The following is a 19,027-nucleotide window of genomic DNA, read 5'->3' on the forward strand; positions in this document are numbered from 1 at the left end:
AAAAAAAAAAAAAAAAAAAAAAAAAAAAATTCATGGCATGGTCAGACCCTTCTGCATCCCCTGCCTCCCTAGCCATGGGCATTTTATGGACTATCTGTGTCCTCCCAAAATTCATATGGTAAAACTCTAATCCTCTGTGTGATAGTATTTGGAGTTGGGGCCTTTGGGAGGGAGTTAGATTTAGATGAGGTCAGAAAGTGGCCATTGTCTTCTTGTAGGAGGAGATCAGAGTTGCTACTCTCTGTCATGTAAGGACACAGTGAAAATATGGCCATCTGCAAGCCAAGAAGAGGACCCCCTCCCCCAAGAACCAGATCAGTTGGCACCCTCATCTTGGACCTTCTAGCCTCCAGAACTATGGGGAATAACTATCTGCTGTTTAAGCTACCCAATCCATGATATTTTGTTACAGGAGCCTGAGCTGCCTACGACAGGTTATAAGTAGAGTCACATTTGCCCTTTGACCTCAATGTTTCCAGTTTGAAAACTCCACCAACTCAAGCTCCAGACTTCAATTTCTGATGAATTTGTGCTTTAGTACCTCTAGGAGGGAGATTGAATCAGTCCCAGCCACTGAAGACACCATCTCTACCCCTCTGCTCTCTTCAAGGTAAAGCTCGGTCCCTCTCCACCCTCTCTGGTACCCTCAGCCACTCCTAGGGTACGCCTGTGGCTCTGCCTCTGCCCTAGTTCTGCCGCACACCCAAGGTAGCTCCCTCTTCACAGTGTTCTATGCTATCAGCCTAGAGTACTCTATAGCTATTTGCTTGAGACAGGAAGTCCTGCCCAGCTTGAGAAGGCAGAACTTTTAAACCAGTAACCAGCCTTTTCTTCCAATGGCCTATGCATGTTGGGGGAAGGGGGTGAGAAGCAGGTGTCCAAAGTAGTTTAAATGGCAGTCACCACACAGTGCTCAGATCTCTGCCCTCCCCCCTTCCCTCTGTCTTCTGTCCTTGCTGCTGAATCTGAGAACCCATATCAGACACCTTTCCCCTAGGATCAATTCTTCCCAGGGGATGGGCAATTTTCTCACTATGGGCTGGCTGGAAAACCCTCTCAAACTGGTCTGTATACAAAGCCCAGAGGTGGTCACTTTTGAGTGATTTTTCCAGAAGATCTCTAGCTAAGTAGTTCTAGAATTATCCACATGGGTAGGGCTCAGGGATGATCACCTGATTGAGAGGAGGGAGGTAGGGGATAAGGCTTGAGGTTGTACTTACAGAGCAAGCCCACTGGTTTTATTTAGATTGCATGTTACAGATCAATAAAAATATTATATTTCCTAAAGATTCCTTTATTCATACTTTACAAAAGGTGAGTAAACATCAATTGATCACATCCAAGTATATGTTAATTGTTCTTTTTATTTGGGAAAGGGATCTTTCAGAGGTCTGATGAGAACTATAGGGGCATAAGGAAATCCCCTATCACCCTCCCTGTGGCACATTGAATAATCAAACAACAAGCTCTTGAACTTCTCCTAGTGGAGATGGGAGAATAGAGGAAAACTGAGATATGACAACCCAAGCAGGATGGGGCTGCTAGGATTCAACCAGAGGACCATTGTGGTCCCAATTCAGCCTCCCTCCCATCACTCCACGAGAGTTCAAGAGATTCAGCTGCAGTAAAGGGATGTTTGCAGTCGATGGCGTGAAAGTTGTCAGTACCAAAAGGAAGTTACTTATGCTCAACCTAAATAAAGTGGGTCTGGGAGGCCATGAGGAAGAGGCACTTGCACACTATGCCTATATATATTTTAAAAAAAACAGGAATTTTTTTCCAAACTGCAGTTTGCTACACAAGTCACCTTTTGACAGCGAGCAGCACAAGGACAGCTAACCACTCATACAAGAACACTTGCCTGACACTCTGTTTTCACTATTGAGTTGATGTCAACTGCTGCAATAAGTCCCTGTAGCCAATGTTCTCTTTGTTTCAAAACAACTTACATGTATTTCTCTCTTTTGTATTTCAAAGCTTCCCCCTTGCCCCAACCTCTTCAGGTATGCCAATAGTCCTCTATGGCATGCACATCCTAGATTGCAATACCCTCCTAATATCTGAACAAATTCTTCCTTTGGAGCACCTGTCTCTCTTTGTTGTTATTTTAGGTTGACATAATCTGGTATCAGAGAACCAGATCCAAAGAGAATAAGCTTTTCTCAGATCAGCAACCCCTGACTCTAGCTGTTTTGTTGGGGTCTTCATCCCCTTATGAGGGTTCTCATGCCACACAAAACTTGCATCATGCTTTTTTCCTGGTAATATCTCTGATGTTAACTTAATTCTTAGACTCAGCTGGAACCCTAAGAGAATGTAAGTAAAATTTTTCTATCCCTATAGTTTCTGACAATGAGAATGGGATCCTAGTATGCTGGGACACCCCACTCACTCAATCTATGAATGAATTCTAAAAGATCTGACAAAAGCTGGTAAAAGATAGGAATTGTTTCCAAAGTCATCCCTTGAGCCCATTGTGCATTCTGCCTCCAAGAATCATCTTTCTGTTGGACATAAGTTCTTTCTTGGTTGAGTACCCTCATTTTGGTTGAATTTTGGCGTCATTTGGGATCTGGTTTAACAGGCCTAAAGGACATCATTCTTCTGGTGAGTATTCTTTTGGTTTCACTTTTGTAGAGGACTTTGCCTCCTTTATATTGAGTATTCTTTGGTGTTCATTGTTTGTGAGCAGAATTTAAATTGGCATCACATAGACTTTTCAAACATTGTGGTTTACCCTTGTGCATGTTTTAATGTATGGGCAAATCACAGCAAAGATAATTTAGAACTCCAATGACCATATGACAATCATTGGAACTCCCTAAGCTTGTTTTTTTCTTGGAACTAAAATTAGAAGACCACAGCTATAGGGTTAAACAGTTGGAATGGGACACATATTTCAGTTGGCATCTTGAGACTTCAAAATGGATTCAGGTCCCAAAACTTGCCTCACTACAAAATACTGTCTCAGAGCTGAGACTCTTTCCTCTTCAAGGCTTTCCCTCCCTTTCCAGTAATTCCTTCTCCTCTTTGTCTTTCTCTAGCTGAACTCCCTTTTTCTCAAACTCCTCAGCTATAACCCGATTCTCTCCACAACCACCAACTCAGTTTTTAATATGTGAAACTTCTAAGGAAGCTCCAGAGGGTGAAATGAAGAGGTCAAAACATGTCATTATAGCATATCAACTGTTTGAGTTAAAGATAGTTTAAAAAAAAAACAGCTGGTACAAAATGACCACTTTGTGCTGTTTCTCAAAACAAGACGAAATTCCCATGTGATATGCACCCTCTCTATACTAATGGAAAGACATCATTCTTATCCTCAAGGATGAGAAGTTGAGCCTGAGAGTGCACTGTACTGACTTTGTTTGAACTCTCACCATTTAAACTTCCCCAAACAATTTAGTCACATTTTTCAGAGTTTATTATTCTTTGTCCAATTCTATATATAAGGAATTGACTCTAACTGCTTTTTTGGGGTCTTCATCTCCTTATGAGGGTTCCCATGCCACACAAAACTTGTATTATGCTTTTTTCCTGTTAATTTATCTGGTGCTAATTTAATTTTCAGACTATCTTGGATTCTAAGAGGATACAAGTGAAATTGTTCTACCCCTATAGTTTCTGGCAATAAGGATGAGACCCTAACAGGGTGAGACACTCCACTCACTCAAGAACCTATGGATGAGACTCTAAAAGACCTGACAAAAGTCAGAAAAAGGTAGGAATTCTTTCCAAAGTCAGCTTCCTCAGACTCTGTCCATACTGCAGAAATTTATTCTTGTCTCATCTTTTCTAAATTTGAATTGGCAGAAGAAAAACACTTGTAATAATTGATTCTCTGAAATGTGACTCATGAATTGGTTCTGAGTCCTTCCAGAAATAGTTCTTGTTTCTCTTGTCTCTGTTTTTTGCGTGATTTATCATAAGGAGAAATATCATAGTAATCCTGTTGTCTTGTTTTATGTGCCGCGGGTTTTGTGACTAGTGAGGGTATTCTCTGTGGTCTCTGCCAGCAGCAGAAATGCAAAATGTTGAGTTTGTGTCAGATGGCTAGCCAACTTTCTAGGAGTCTAAAACACAAAGTGTCTCTTTGTCCCACTATGCCAGCTCTCAGGAATTTGTCTCAGTTGTCTTCACCTTTGTTATCTTTTTAACAGTGAAGGTCTTTGTTTCTTATTTTGTTTTTTAGACTATCTCTAGGAAAAATTTTGGATCTTGAGGGGAACCGAGTCTTTTCCAGCCCCTGTGAGGGTGTCTTTTGCATCCATGGGTAAGCCATAAAAAACTATTGGTTTTGAGTCACAACTGAAGTGGGTATGCCTTTGGAGATTTGGACTTTTGTATCTAAAAGTATTTTTTTTAGAGAGCTCTCATCCTAAATAACTGTCCTGTTGGTACTTGTGGGAAGATTTGGCTTAAAGAAGAAAATAAACACTTTTAAACATTAAGTATTTTTTCAGAAAAATAGAAACTTACCTAAATGTTTTTTAAGTTCAGGTGATCTGGCATAATTTTTGGTAAATATGAAAGCTAGTTTAAATTTGATTAAAACAAGCATATGTGGAGAGCTGTCAACATGAAACATAACAGTACTTTTGGATTTACTAAGCAAAATCATATGTATGTTTAAGATGGTAAAATTATAAGTTCAATCTAAGAAAAACACAATAAAAATAAATTGCTTGATGTGCGTCAAATAAGATAGTGAACAAAAATAGAACTAAAAATAGTCATATGTTTTAACTTTTGGGTTCTTTGTTTTTATGATTTTTTTGATACTTGCCTGACTTACTAATGAAAAATAACTAGATAATGACTCACTTTGTTTAATGTCTAATGAAGTTTTCGGGAACAATTCAAACATTATTATTAAATTCAAGTAAATTAATAAATGTAAATGTAAGTGGGATAACAAATTATAAATGAGCTTTTCAACAATTCTTATGTTTTATAAGATATATCTACTTAAAAATAGTTTATAAAATTTTTTTAGCTACCTAAAGCCTTAAAGTTATACTAACTTAAATTGAATTATTGATATTTACTGAATAGATCATTCTCAAATAAGAGATAATGCTGCAACATTAATTGCTGAACATAAATTTAAACTTGTATACTTTTGCCTTCTTATTGCAGAGAAACAAAAGATTCTTGGATGTGTTAATAAGCATGTCCTATGCCACATTAAAAAATTATGTAATGAGGAAGCATATATTTCTAAAAATCATGAAATAACATATTCACAAATTTGTAAAAAGTAGTTTATGTTTTCTTAATTTCTAGTTTTCCCTGGAAATGAAGGTTACTAAAAGTTAAAAATTCAAATTAATATTTGTAATTCTGTATACAAAATGTACAAAAAAGTATGATAGTGAGAAGTTTATTATATATATATATAAGTTTTTTATTTTAAAGACGTGGGGTACAATTCAAGGTTAGGTATACAAATATTCATTATGCAGGTACCCTTGTTGCTGAGGCATCTCCCCCACCCCCCGCCTTCAGCAGATTCCCACTACTGAAAAAAAGGTGTAAGTATGTGTTTTTATTTTTTGTTTTAAAAAAAGTAATTTTGAAGCCGGGCTCGGTGGCTCAGCCTGTAATCCCGCGCCTTTGGGAGGCTGAGATGAGTGACTTGCCTGAGCCCGCGGGTTCGAGACCCGCCTGGGCAGCGAGACCTCATTTCTACAATAAATCAAAAAATCAGCCGGGCGTGGTAGTGCATGCCTGTAATTCCGGCTACTCGGAAGGCTGAGGTGGAAGGATCGCCAGAGCCCAGCAGGTCGAGGCTGCGGTGGCCGGGAGCGGCCATTGCACTCCAGTCTGGGCGACGGAGTGAGACTCCAACTCAAAAAAAAAAAAAGTAATTTTGTCTTTGGAGATTATTTAAAGGTTGGTTCAGAATGAGTAAAGTGAAAAGTGACATAGATAAAGCTAAGTGAATAAGAAAAATGTAAAAGCCTATGGAAGATGAATCTTATTAAAAGAATTTTTGTGTGATCAAACTTTTTGTGTGACTAAAATTAGAAGGAAATAATTTATGTATTTCTAAAACTTGGCCTTGATATCAAAAGCATTGATGAAGAACTATAATTTGGTCTCCTTTGTTAATATAACAAGGTTTTCCTGGAATATTAGTCTCTGCTTTTAATTTTTAAAAATTGTAAAATATTTTTATTTACGTTTTATATAATTGACCTAAGTAACAAAAATTTTGTGTTTTATCAAGATAATTAACCTTCTGTATTTGCCTTTTGAAGGCTTTAAACAATTACTCTAGTTAAATATTATTTCACTGTGACCTGTGATTCTATTCTGATCAAGTGTTTTCAACCTTTTGATATTTTTGCAAAACTTTCCAAAATCAAATTCAAATCAAGCCTTTTTGTTCTTGAACTAACTTTTAAATTTTCCAACTGGGCTCCTGGAAACCCCAAAGGATGTGTCTCTCACCTTGTAAAAGAGATATACTAACTTAATCAGGATTACTTGAGATGTTAAATTGTATGGGAAATATTATTAAATAAATAATGCTAAATCTTCTTTAAGATACATTTACAAATACATTATTGATATAAGTGCTCTAAAAATTTTACATTTTTAGAAATCTGATACAAATGTTATCAGTCATAATTTTGGTTACTATGTTAAAATGTTGTAGATAACAGGAATAACCAAAGGTCTTGTCAATTGCTGGTTATAATGAATTCTCATTAGATTTTTAACCATGGCCATTTTCACTCTGTGTCATCCACAAAAAGTTATTGTTTTAATTTTTCTCTAAAAGCATTTGTAATCAGCTATAGTGTAACACTGCCTTTTCTTCAAGGATGTTCATGGAAATGATGGAAAGAACTCTGAAAAGTACAGGTTTCTGATAATATTAAGATCAAACCATTGGACTGGGAAAACATTACCAGAATATTAATGAAGAAACTGATAGGTTTATAAAACTGCTAACCAAGATTAAGCAGAACAAGAATTAATTCCATGAGTTGAATGAACTGATAAAAAAGAATTATGGGTTTTATAATTTTTCTACCTGAAATATTGCTGGATCTTTAAATTTTTTGTTTTTTACATTTAAGGAAACTTTTTCCTTTTATGCTATGTACAATTTACAACAACTTGATGAAGTGTCCTCTTGTGAACAAAATTAAAACATTTGTTTTTTTCTCCCTACCTGATCCCTATAGAATTTTTAAAATTACTCATAAGTGTTCTTATTTGTATGACAATATAGTTATTTGCATAAGTTCAATAAGAATTAGCTCTCTTTATAACAGGATACAATTATTAAAATTGGTTATATTACCAAGGCTTTGACTTGGATGTCATATTTGAAAACATATATAAAGTAAGGTTATAAGAACTGTAGGCAAAAATCCTAAGTTTGTCTTGCTTTGGCTTCCTAGCTTTGAGAGGCTTTTAAAAGTCCAGACTGAGATGTCTTATCAAAAGTCCTAGCAAAACAAGATTAAAAAGAGCCTATGTGGTCAATCTCTATTCTTCCTGCACTTACGTAAATAATTAAGTCAAGTCTAATGAGGCTAAACTTATTTTGCTAACAAATTAGTCTTACTTTTATTCTTTTTAGTAAAATGGGGTAAATATATATATATATTTTTTTTTTTTTCAAGAAAAACTAGAGTATACCTGTTATGAGATTATAGTCCTAGTCATTGTTTTTATTATCTAACTTTATGCTGGGCTGGACCTTGAATTCTTATTTTCTCAGTATCTGACTATAGCTCTCCAACTAAGAACATAAGTCATTCTGCTCCTGAAGCCCTGTAACCTGAACCTGGATCACTCGATGTACTTTTCAAGAGACAAGTCTCCTGCCTCATGTGTGGGCTACATAGAGTTCATCAAAACACCTAGTGCGGGCCCAGCACTTCAAAATGATAGCAAACACCTACAAAACTAACTAAACTGAACTTAACTATGAACTCCAGATAGACTTAGTCTGCAAGCCACTCCTTCTGAACCTTTGTGTTGCTCAAGTGAGGCTTAAAAAGGTTTCAACTTAGAGTTGCTGGCCATTTCCCTTCAACGTGGAACCAGATCAACCAGGACAGGTCCATTCTCACACCAAAGAACAGTGAAAACCTGACTGCAGGATCATTGATCAGTGATGCTTTCAGAGAAAGATTTTGACCAAAAGGGGGAAATATGAAAGTTATTAATACCAAAGTGAAGACACTTCTGCTTAATTCTAATAAAGCATGAGGGAGGCACACTCACACACTATGCTTATGCCAAAAAATACCAAAGGACATTTCTTCCAAACTGAAACTTGCTACATGAGACACACAAGAACAGCTAGCAGCACAAGGACAGCTGGTCACTGACACAAGAATACTTGCCTTACAGTCTGTCTCCACTGAACTGTTGTCAATTCCTGAAATAAGCCCCTGTAACCAATGTTATTTTTGTTTCAAAACAACTTCCATGTACTTCCCTCTTCTGTCTTTAGACACTTCCCCTTGCCCCCAACCACCTCAGATGCACCTATAGTCTGCTATAGCATGCATATCCTGGATTGCAATGTCCTAATAATTCCCAGATAAACTCATCCTTGGAGAGCCTGTCTCTGTTGTTATTTTTAAACTAACAATGAAAATAAAGAAGGGCAGAGAAGAAAGAAGGTGTAGAAACACTTTCTCTTGGATATTTATAAGGAACCTTAGTCTGGGTTCCAGAGGTGGCATGCTGACTCCCCATTAGTGCTGTATGATTAGATGGAAATGTATTTAACATTCGCTTGTCTGATTTCAGTGCCCTGAGGCTGATCAATCAGGTCCAGCAAGTCACAGAAACCTACAACATCCAACATTCATTATTTTATGATAATCTTCTGTACTTACTTGATGCCTCTAGTGCTTATACAAGGTCTGGAGGGCTTCACCATGCTGACTAATGCCTAGGTGTACAAAATGATATGCCCTAGTCTCGAGCAGTTTTCCCAGAAGGAATAGAACTCAGGTATCCAGACATTGTGGTTACTGAAGGCAGAAGGTCAACTGTGGACTCCCCAGAAGATGCTTACCTTTCATGCAAGCCAAGGCAAAGTAGGTGAATTCCCCAAGGTTGGCAAAAGACATCACAGCATTGAAGACAGCTCCCACTGTTGACTCAATGTCACATTTCACCTCCAGACGTTTTCCATTCAGCAGGACCACACAGAGGTCCCTGAGAGCCAAATAGGATTTCCCTTTTTTGGTCTGAAAACAATAATAATAGTATCAATTGTAAAAATAACCATATGAGTCACTGAGCTTTTAGTAAGTGCTGTTTGCTGTGCTAAGCACTTTACATGCATTGTCTCACTTAACTGGCAAACAGCCCTATGAGATGTGTATGTTTATAATTCCTGTTCAGCAGATGAGAAACTGAGGCTCAGAGATGGCAAAGGACTTACCCAGGAATGCACAGTTGTTATGTGACAGAACCTGGACTCAAATCTGTGCTCTTTGCCAGGCTCTGTGGGGGCCAGGAAGGCTGGGAGGCAGGTCTTATCCTTGTCTTTCTTTCCCCTGCTATCTTTGGACTTTGCTTCTTGATAGGGCTGCACAGGGCTCTTATGAATGAATCCTATGTCCCTGGGGGTGTCCTGCAACCTGATAATGTCCCCCTAGATCCCTGTTGAGCACAGGTTAATGAAGTCTAAACTTCAGAGATAATTTGGATAGGTGCAGATCCTGAAGAGCAAGAAGATTACTTAGAATCTAGAAATTGGTCAACCGAATTCTGAGCCAAAGACATATCCCAGAGTCTACCTTCTGCCTCTTCCACCTCCTCAGATTATTACTGGGTTAATCACCCACCACAGCCACATGTAAACCACCATGACTGTGGCTCAACCTCCCAGACAGTTCATCATTGTGCAGCGCATGGGCTGTTCTGCTTGTATCATTGCACACTCTTGACCCGCCACCCCAAGACTCTTCCCCCTCTTCTCCATGCAGAAAATTCCTATGGGTCTTCCAGGTTGGGCTCAGGACCCCTTGTCTGTGGCTCTTCCTAACCATAGGAGCTAAAAAACCCCATGACCCAAACCCCAGCCCAGGGCCTTGCCCAGACTTCCCTAGAAGGAAGATATGGACAGACACTGTCATGTGTGGCTTTAGTACCATCAAGACCACACCTGCAGCCATACCCTGAACTTCCTAAAACCCAGGGGCAGTTCCCACACTCCTGAGGCCAGAGAAGATCTGAGGATCCTGGGGAAGCAGCTTTCCATGTGATACTGGGCAGAGCCAATCACACAGGCACATTCTGAACCACCCGGGTTTCTACTCCTGCTGCACACCTGTATCACCTGAGAGATGCTGGGGCCACCCTCATGATGGTTCTGTCAGTCTGGCCCAAGGACCAGGGAATCTGTTTTTTAAAGTTTCCCAGGGTGATTCTGCAAGGTCCAGGTTTTATTCATGGCATAGATCTGGGCCTAGAATTGTACCTGGCACCTGCTAAATACTTCACCTTCTAGATGCTGAAAGAGGAGAGGAAGGCTGAGCTGAGTCTGGGAGGGTCAGCAGGACTCAGCTGGAAATCGCAGGGGGTTCCTTTTACAGGCCACAAAAAGCAGGAATGGGATGCAGCCATGGCTCTGGCAGGAATCCAGAGGAAGTGTGCCACCAGGGGTCCCCCACTGAGACTTCAGTCAGAGCATAGTAGACCTCTCAGGCCTGCCCAGTTGGACACTTCCCTCACCACCCTCCATCCCTGCCCAGCTTAGCCCAATAGTTACCACAACTGATCCAGGCAGATGTAGGGTCACGGGGGCCTCTCCAGCCCGCAAGACAAACTCTGGCCTGGAAAACTAGAGGAAAATTCTCAGTCACTTATAGTAGAGCAAAGGGGACAGGTTCTAGGTTTTGGGTTTGGGCTTTCCCCCATGAGCTCACCTCCCTAACCCCTGCCAGCATGTGTCCCCCAGAGCCAGTAAGAAACAGGTTCCAGTGAGATGGGGCTGCAACTGGACAGAGGCACCTGCTGGACTGGATATCTCAAAGCAGAAGCCATACAGGTGGGTAAAGAGTATTGGTCTGGGAAGACAGCTGGGCAGAGAATGTGGGAACACAAGAGGAGGAACTTCCTGAGGCTATTTGAGACTCGGCTCAGTCTCTCTCTTAGCTGTGGGGCTTTAACTAACTTTGACAGACAAACGCCTTGTGGGAGCATCTGGGAACATTCAATGCTACCAGAGTCTCAGATGCTGAGACAGAAGGACTGGGGGAGGCAGCCTTCTCAATAAACAGACTGCCTGGGGAGGGGCTTGTCACATCTCTGGGGCACTGATCTTCTCAAGGTCACTCTTGGTTCGTGAGGTTATTAAAACCATTTTAGTAACTACCAGAAGTGGCTACAACAACTGGAGACAGGGCTGTTTCAGGAAGAGCTCTCCAAACTGAAGATGCATCCTGGGACATTTCCAGATCTCACCCTCCAGCACAGACACAGCAAGCTCATCCCTCAATAGAGCCCACCCTGCCTGCAAGGAGTCAAGGGTCCTGGGAGGCCCAGCGTGCAGCAGGAGCACTGGCATCCATTTCCCCGTCAGCCTGGCCATCAAGGCTAGGGTGAGTTGCCCTGGATACTCTTGGGCCTCCCAAGAGTATTTGCCCACACTCCATCTAGCCCTATGACCCTCTTACCCAACCAGAAGGAAGTCTTTCTCCTTTTAAAGAAGCTCTTCCCAGTGTCCTAGATCTGTGCTCCAGAATTTCATCTGCTCAGAAGGCCCTTCCAAGTTCATTCTATCTTGCCAGCTCTCTTACCATGTCCAACACTCTGCTACTGCCCAACATACCAATAGCTGCAGACTTTCTGAGGTGTGGGACTGGGTGTCTTCAGTCCTAGGTACTATACAGCATCTACCACAGAGTCTGCCCCAGTGAGGCCACTCGGTAAATACCTATGCCCCAAGGTGCGAATTTCAGGTTTATGTTGGTCTTCAGCCCAGGGAACCTGGCTCCCCCAAAGGCCCTGCTCATTTCAGCCACCTTGTTAGACACCCACAGTGCCCTGCTCAAACCTCTTTGGGGAGTGTCCTTCGGTCATCTTTTGCTCACCTTGCCCTTTCTTTGCAGGAAGCCCCTTTGAGGAGTCGTGGGCCATGAGCTTTCTGTCACTGAGTGTGCAGATCCAGAGCTGAGCCGCCGGCCTTCCTGAGGGTCCTGGGGATCTGCCCCTGGAATAGAACTGGCCAGGGGTCAAGAAGGAGTGACATTTTTAACTATGGTAATATCTTGCATCCAGTGAAAGGCCACCTCTGTAGGCATTCAGCTGGGCAGGTGTACCCACCTCTTCATATCACCTTCACTCCCAGCCTATGGAGTAGTGATCACAACCACATTTCAAGTGAGGAAACTGTGGCCCAAAGGAGTCAGGTTGCACAGCTGTAGGGGTTGGGTGAGACTGGAGATGCAAGGCCAGAGTTGGTTTCTTCCAACCCCACAGCTCTGCCTCTGCCTACAGTGCCAGGACCTCAGATCTGGAGACCCCCTAAGAAGATTATGCAATCATAGAGGATTCTGACTTTTTTCCTTACTATTTGATAAATTGTTCAAAATGTTTTAACAATAAACACAGTAAGTCCCCTGCCTATGAACGAGTTCCATTCTAAGAGTATGTCTGTAAGTCCAATTTTTTCCTAAGTCCAACAAAGTTAGCTTAGGTACCCAGCAAACACAGTCAGCTATACAGAATCAGCTAATCGCCACTGCTTATATGCTTGCTTTCAGGCATCCTGGGCTTGAAATAAATATGCTGTACTACTGTACTTTATACAGTACTATATAGTAAAGTACACAAAAACATAACCACTTGTAGAGGATGCACCTATGTGACAATGTAGGCCGGACACACGAACTAACTTATGCGATTAGACATGCAAACACACATTCACATCTTTGAAAGTTTGCAACTTGAAAGTTTGTAAATAGGGAACTTATTGTATATTGTTTGTAAAATCAGGGTAAGAACTATTGTCATTGGAAAAATAGAGTTGTAAATGGCAAGAAAAGGGACTGTGGGGTGAACTCTACAATATGCAGTCAGGGCCTTGGTTGTGGATTTGACACAAGTGTGGTCAAAGCTGTGGGCTGAACCATGGAAAGATAAGATATTGTTGGAGCCCTCAACAAGTCAATATATAAATAAATCCCCTAAACTTCAACATGCCCAACGTTTCCAGATCTAGGAATATTTGAGCCCATGCAGGTTCTGACCAGATTTTAAGCATCATATGTGGGGGGGGAGCCAGAAACAACTGGAATTATCTTTTGGAGGGCAGCCCCTTGTAGTACACTCAAAATTTGTTCCTCCAGATCAAACTATCAACTAAAGTTTTTACCTGGAAGTTTTGAGAAGGTTGCATCACAATTTGCTGAAGAAATGTCCTGAGCTGTGGCAAACAGGTGACTGGTTCTTCCACCATGACAATACACCTGCTCACACTGCACTGAGGGTTCAGCAGTTTTTGACCAAAAATAGTATGATCCCCATGCCCCCCCCCCCATTTACCTAATCTCAACCCGAGCACCTTTTTTTGGTTCCCTGGATGAAAAAAGTTCTCAAAGGGAAATGTTTCACCAATGTGGAAGAAGTGAAACAAAAACAGCAGAAGCACTAAAAAGCAACAAAATTGATGAGCTCAAAAATGGTTTTGAGCAATGGAGAAAAGCATATCGATAGGTGTACTGCATCAAACAGAGACTACTTTGAAGGTGATTGAAGTTTAAACAAGTAAGAATAAATACACAATTTTTGTAAATAAATTCTGGGGTGTTTAGGGTCTCCCCTCAAATGTTAGATGATTGCAACAATGATCACAATCCACTTCCCTGATCTGCACTCCTTGGCAACGTGACTTGCCCCTCCTTCCATCAAGAGATGGAGTCCATCACCCCACCCCTTGATTCTGGGTTGTCTTTGAGGCTTGATGTGGCCAATAGAAAGGGGTGGAAATGGTGGAAGACCAGTTTGAAGGCTCTGTGCACTTTTCTTTCTCTCTCTCTCTCTCTCTCTCTCTCTCTCTCTCTCTCTCTCTCTCTCTCTCTCTCTCTCTCTCTCTCCCCACACCCCTTCCACACTCCACCTCTGCCACTGTCACAAGAACAATCCCAGCTCAGCTAGGTATCTTGACTCCTGGGGTTGGCCAAGACTCCCTAGACAGAGCCAGATGCCCCCCAGGAGTGAAGCTCCCTAGCTGAGCCGCAGACAATCACAGATGTACGAAGGTCCCTAACAGAGTCTACAAGACCTCTCAGCGGAGCACAGCCTCAATTGCCAACCCACAGAATCACAAATTAAATAAATAATCTTTTAGCCACTATGCTTGTGGTTGTTTGGTGTGGCAATGAATGATGTCACACCACTGAAGCATGTTGTTGCTCCATCACTGAGCCCAAACATGGTTCCCAGAGGAGACAAGGTACCTCAACAGCATAGTTGCCACCAGGCCCCTTACCACCTTGGCATTTTATTGGCTTAAATGTGACTTCTTCACCTGCTGATGGAATAGGGCTAGAATTTTCTGGAGGAGCAAGAGGCTCCATCAATAATCTATAAAGAAGCAGATAGAGCAGCCCCCACATCAATGTTCCACACAAATTCACAGTGCCCTGTGCACCTTGCTGCTTACCGGTTAGCAAAGAGGCTGCAGTGGCTGTGTGCTGAGGCACTTGAGTGGGGCTCCAGGGAGCTCTGGGTTTCTGTGCTTCTTTCTGAAACTAACCAAACAGCATGGTGGAAGACATGGGTGGAGGCCAACAGCACGACTTTCTTGAATCAGGTAGCCCAGAGTGTAGATAACATCATGACTTACTAGCTGTGTGACCTTGGCGAATTTACTTAACCTCTCTGAGTCTGCTTCCTCATGTAGAAAATGGAAATGACAGTTACAGAGGGTTGAGGGTAAGGTTACAAAGGATAATGATGCTTAATGGCAAAGAGTCCCTTGTTTAGGAGTAACGAACAATAACAAATATTTCATAACTCAGATTCAATTGAAAAGTAGAGAACAATAGATTTGAAGATTATTCTAAAAGCTATTAACATACCTACAGCAACAACAAAAGAATTTATTCAAGGAAAGCCTTTCTTTTTGGTTTTTTTAATTTGTTTTATCAACTTAGTTAAAACTCAATCTTTAAAAAGTTTACATTACTATAAAGAACACTGTTAAATTGTGTCCCCTAATGAGACTTTCTGTGAGCACAGATGGGTTCTAAGCTTAGTCCCTTCTCTCCAGGGGCTCCCTGGAAGAGTGGTACATTCACGAACTTTCTCTGCCATCACAACATGGATGTGTAGCCCACACAGGCCAGGAAACAATACAACGAGTGTCACTGACCCATGTAGGACCTGCTCGGGTGCGTACCCACCTCTGCAAGGATGCGGACCTGCAAGGGCCTGTGCTGCTGGGCTCCCATGACTTGTCCCATGCAGCCTCTTCCTGAGCAGATAGCTTCTGTTCTGCAGCACAGAGGCGCTTTCTTCCACAACTCTTCTCTCTGCCTGAGGGTCAAGTGCATCACACATCTGCATTTCAAGGCCAGGAGGGGATATTTTTATAGATATGGGCAAACTGGCCGTCAGACTAAGTCAATGTAGCATTGTCTGCCCTACACAGTGAAGGCCTAACAAAGCAATCTTCAGCACCCAGAATATGCTCTGTGCCTCCCACCCACAACACACTCGAGGCAATTTACTCAGCGCCATACCTATGTACTCAAGTGCATCTGAGCATTTGCTCACATGGTCTCTGCAATGGCCAGGGTCTCTCCGGGAGTTCCTCTGTGCCCACAAGACCCAGAGATACGTCCTCTCTACGTCTAGTCCCTCCCATCTCTGCCCTCCGATCACCTTCCCTTGTAAACTTACTCCCATGCTGCTCTAGACACCATATGACATGATGTTTGCTTGCTTGAACATCTCCCCCGACATCACTGTGTGCTTTTTGCATCTTTGCAGCTCACCTGGCACAGTACCCCAGTGAATGTGGAATTCATGATGGAAATCTACTTTGTGCGTCCCTGATGGAATGCTGCAGATCAACTCAGTGTCTATCCAAGGACAATGGCACGCCAATGGGTGATAAACTATAATATCTTCCCAGTAAATATATCCTGCTTCCCCCACCAAATCCTCTGGCTTCGATCATAGGAACCAGGTGTTCCCATGCCAAGAAAGAAGAGGTCCAAGAAGGAGGTCAGAATGGGAGAGGCATTCTCTGACTGTCACTGCATTCTACCCAGCTGTCCCCTCATCTCCAGCCACATGGTCCCTCATTAATCCCGGTCTCAGTTCTCCAACTTCTCCCTTAACAAGTGCTGGTCTCTAACTCACCTCCCACTGGCTCTTCTCAAACGCGATCCCCCATACATGTTGTACCATGTGCGCCTTGTTTATCCCACCATTTCCTAGACTTGCCCTGGTCTCATAGAGGACAAAATTCTTGGTACCATTCCTGTACCAGAGCTCCCCATAGGATCAGGCTGAAACCATATCCACCTAAAACCATCTCCTTGCTCGGCTTGTCCCCATTCTACCTTCCTTCCATCACTCCCTTTCCCAGGAGCATTTCCCCAATAAATAGCTTGAATGAAAATTCCTGTCTCTGGGTTAGCTTGGAGGGAACTCAACTTAAAACAAATGCCTCCCATGTGCCGGTTCCCTTGCTGGGCACTGGGAATTGCACATGGCAGCAAGCAGCACAGTGTGACAAATGCAGCAAGGGACCCTCCATGGGTACAAGACAGCAGAGGGTAGGGGGCACCCGGAGACCATGTGAAGGCAGCCAGGGAAGCCTTCTGTATAAGGCCTAGAGTTGGAGTTTGATAGGAGAACTGAATCATGGGATTTAAACACGATTGTTTCACATAAAGATACCCTTGCCAAGATCTCAAGGGTCTTAGTCATGGTAGGAATTAGGTCTTGCCCAAAGGTCTTTACCAGCACTGCCCAGTAGAACAGCAATGGCAAGAATGTTCTAGCTCTGCCCTGTCCAATGGAGCAATCACTGGCTACATGTGGTAACTGAGCACTTGAAATATGGTAGATGTAACTGAGGAATTAAAGTTTTATTTCAATAGTCACACATGGCTAGTGGCTTCCCAGGAAAGCACGGCACTATACTGACCTCGGAGATGGTGCCTAGAACCAAACCAACCAGCCGTCTAATGTGGAGACTGGCAGGGGCTGGGTAGACAGCCACTTCTTTCTCATGAACATGACAAGTCTCCAGAACTGATTGCAATGGTCGCCGCCTACAAGGCTGGTCCTCGCACATGGTCAACAGAATGGAGTGCAGGGGCTCGCACAGCTGCAGAGGCTGGAGGAGAAAAAAGGGCTGGTGAGAAATGAGGGCGGTCAGAGCTGCTGTGCCCTGTCCAACACCTTGGCGGGTGGGCTGCAGAGACTAATGGGAATGGATGCTCCCATTACCACCATCACAGATGCCTACTCCTTCTAGAGAGTTTAATAACAAGCACAAGATTCATCATTGAGGCCACAAAATGCAGAGCAATTATCTCTGCATCAGTTGTGAGTCGTTTGCTGCTTTCCAATCCGGAACGCCCTTCTGCCTAAACGTGTGCTTGGAATGAAAATAGGTGCTTGACAAGATGGATTTCCAACTGTGCCAAGCACTCTGGATCAAACCAGAGATGAGCCTTCCATTCACATTCATTTGGGCAGCCTGTCACTGTCTTCAATCATTTAGGTGGATTTCGTTGGGACTTCCCCCTAGCATAGGCGCTCTAGGAACATAAGGGCTGTGGCTTTTTCACTTAGGACCCAGTCATCAGCACAAGTGCTCAGTCATTGTTGTTGAACTTTATGATACATGTATACATCAAACAAAAGAAAAACATAAGCTTCTTATAAGCACTTTCCTCATGCATTTAAATAACCACCATTTATATGGGGAAGGCCTCAAATTCAGACTCAAAATCTGACTTTTTTTCAAGCTCAGTCCAAACTGCAAGTCATTTCCCAGATAAAAGCTGCACTTCCATTTCCTGTCAGGGAGCATCCACTGTGAATGCTTGTCTCCAAGTGTTGCCAGACTGAGTCTTGCTCTCACAGCACATTGGAGTCCTCGTATATACCTGGGACTGCACAACTAGTTCACATACAGTCTCTACCTTCAGGAAGATCACACTCTGGTGAGAAAAAGTCACTTAAAGAGATAAGAACCATATAGAATGGCAAGGGCTTTGGGGAGCACAGGGCATGACAATAACACAGAGAAAGGAGTCTGACCCAGACTGAAGTTAACTGGGAGGAATGTGACGACTGAGCTGCAGGTGGAGGAAGTAGTATGTGCAAAGGTGCAAATGAGCTGGCATATGTCTGAAAGGAAGGGGTCTCTAGGCAGGACATGAGCCCAGGGCAAAATGATAACTCAGGGTCCCTTGTTCAAAATTATTAAGGTGATAGCAGAGCATTAAACAAGTGTGGGACCCTGTGCTATGACACAGGTCACACATCCATGAAGCTGGTCCTGATTATGGCAGATTACCAGATGGGAACCAGACAAGAGTAGGGATCCAGTTCTGGGCTCCAGGTGTGTCTTGCTGAGAAGCCAGAATGTAACCCTTTGGGTAGTGGGAGGATCTACAAGCGATATCACATGCAAGACAGGTCATGAGCAGATCTCTGTTTTAGAAAAAAGCACCCAGGAAGCACCGGGATGTTGGATAGGAAAGGGCAGGGGTGAGTAGAAGGAAGTGAGAGGGGGAGTCAGGCTGGCAGGGTTGACTGGGTAGGGGTCTCCAGCATGGGTTCTTGTGGCACCAATTTCTAAGGAATTCTTAAAGTGTCACATGAAATGTACACAAACACACACCATATGCTGTAGCCAAAAATTCTGTAAAATGCCATGCTAAATTAGGTTCAAAAGTTTCTATGCTTTAAGCCTTCTCATAGTCTTTAATACACTACTCTGAAAAATCTTTGAGAGGGAAATATTGTACGGAGAATTTCCTCAAATTTATTGAACATAGAACCC

General features: G+C 42.5%; 1 protein-coding gene across 1 annotated transcript in view; it reads right to left on the bottom strand.

The window, feature by feature from the left end:
- LOC103268135 (FERM and PDZ domain-containing protein 2-like) overlaps positions 1-19,027 on the bottom strand; it is a gene marked incomplete at its 3' end in the record, with an annotated part of 99,589 nt that overhangs the window by 48,651 nt on the left and 31,911 nt on the right. Inside the window, exons 5-10 of the mRNA XM_008065687.1 lie at positions 17,156-17,347; positions 15,399-15,531; positions 14,657-14,744; positions 12,084-12,213; positions 10,760-10,831; positions 9,056-9,230 (exon numbers count right to left, since the gene is read on the bottom strand). Of these exons, the coding sequence (XP_008063878.1) occupies positions 9,056-9,230; positions 10,760-10,831; positions 12,084-12,213; positions 14,657-14,744; positions 15,399-15,531; positions 17,156-17,347 (790 nt within the window). The remainder of the gene's footprint in view (positions 1-9,055; positions 9,231-10,759; positions 10,832-12,083; positions 12,214-14,656; positions 14,745-15,398; positions 15,532-17,155; positions 17,348-19,027) is intronic.

This window comes from Carlito syrichta, unplaced genomic scaffold, assembly GCF_000164805.1.
Source record: "Carlito syrichta isolate Samal-C Ts95f unplaced genomic scaffold, Tarsius_syrichta-2.0.1 Scaffold103930, whole genome shotgun sequence".
NCBI classification, from domain to species: domain Eukaryota; kingdom Metazoa; phylum Chordata; class Mammalia; order Primates; family Tarsiidae; genus Carlito; species Carlito syrichta.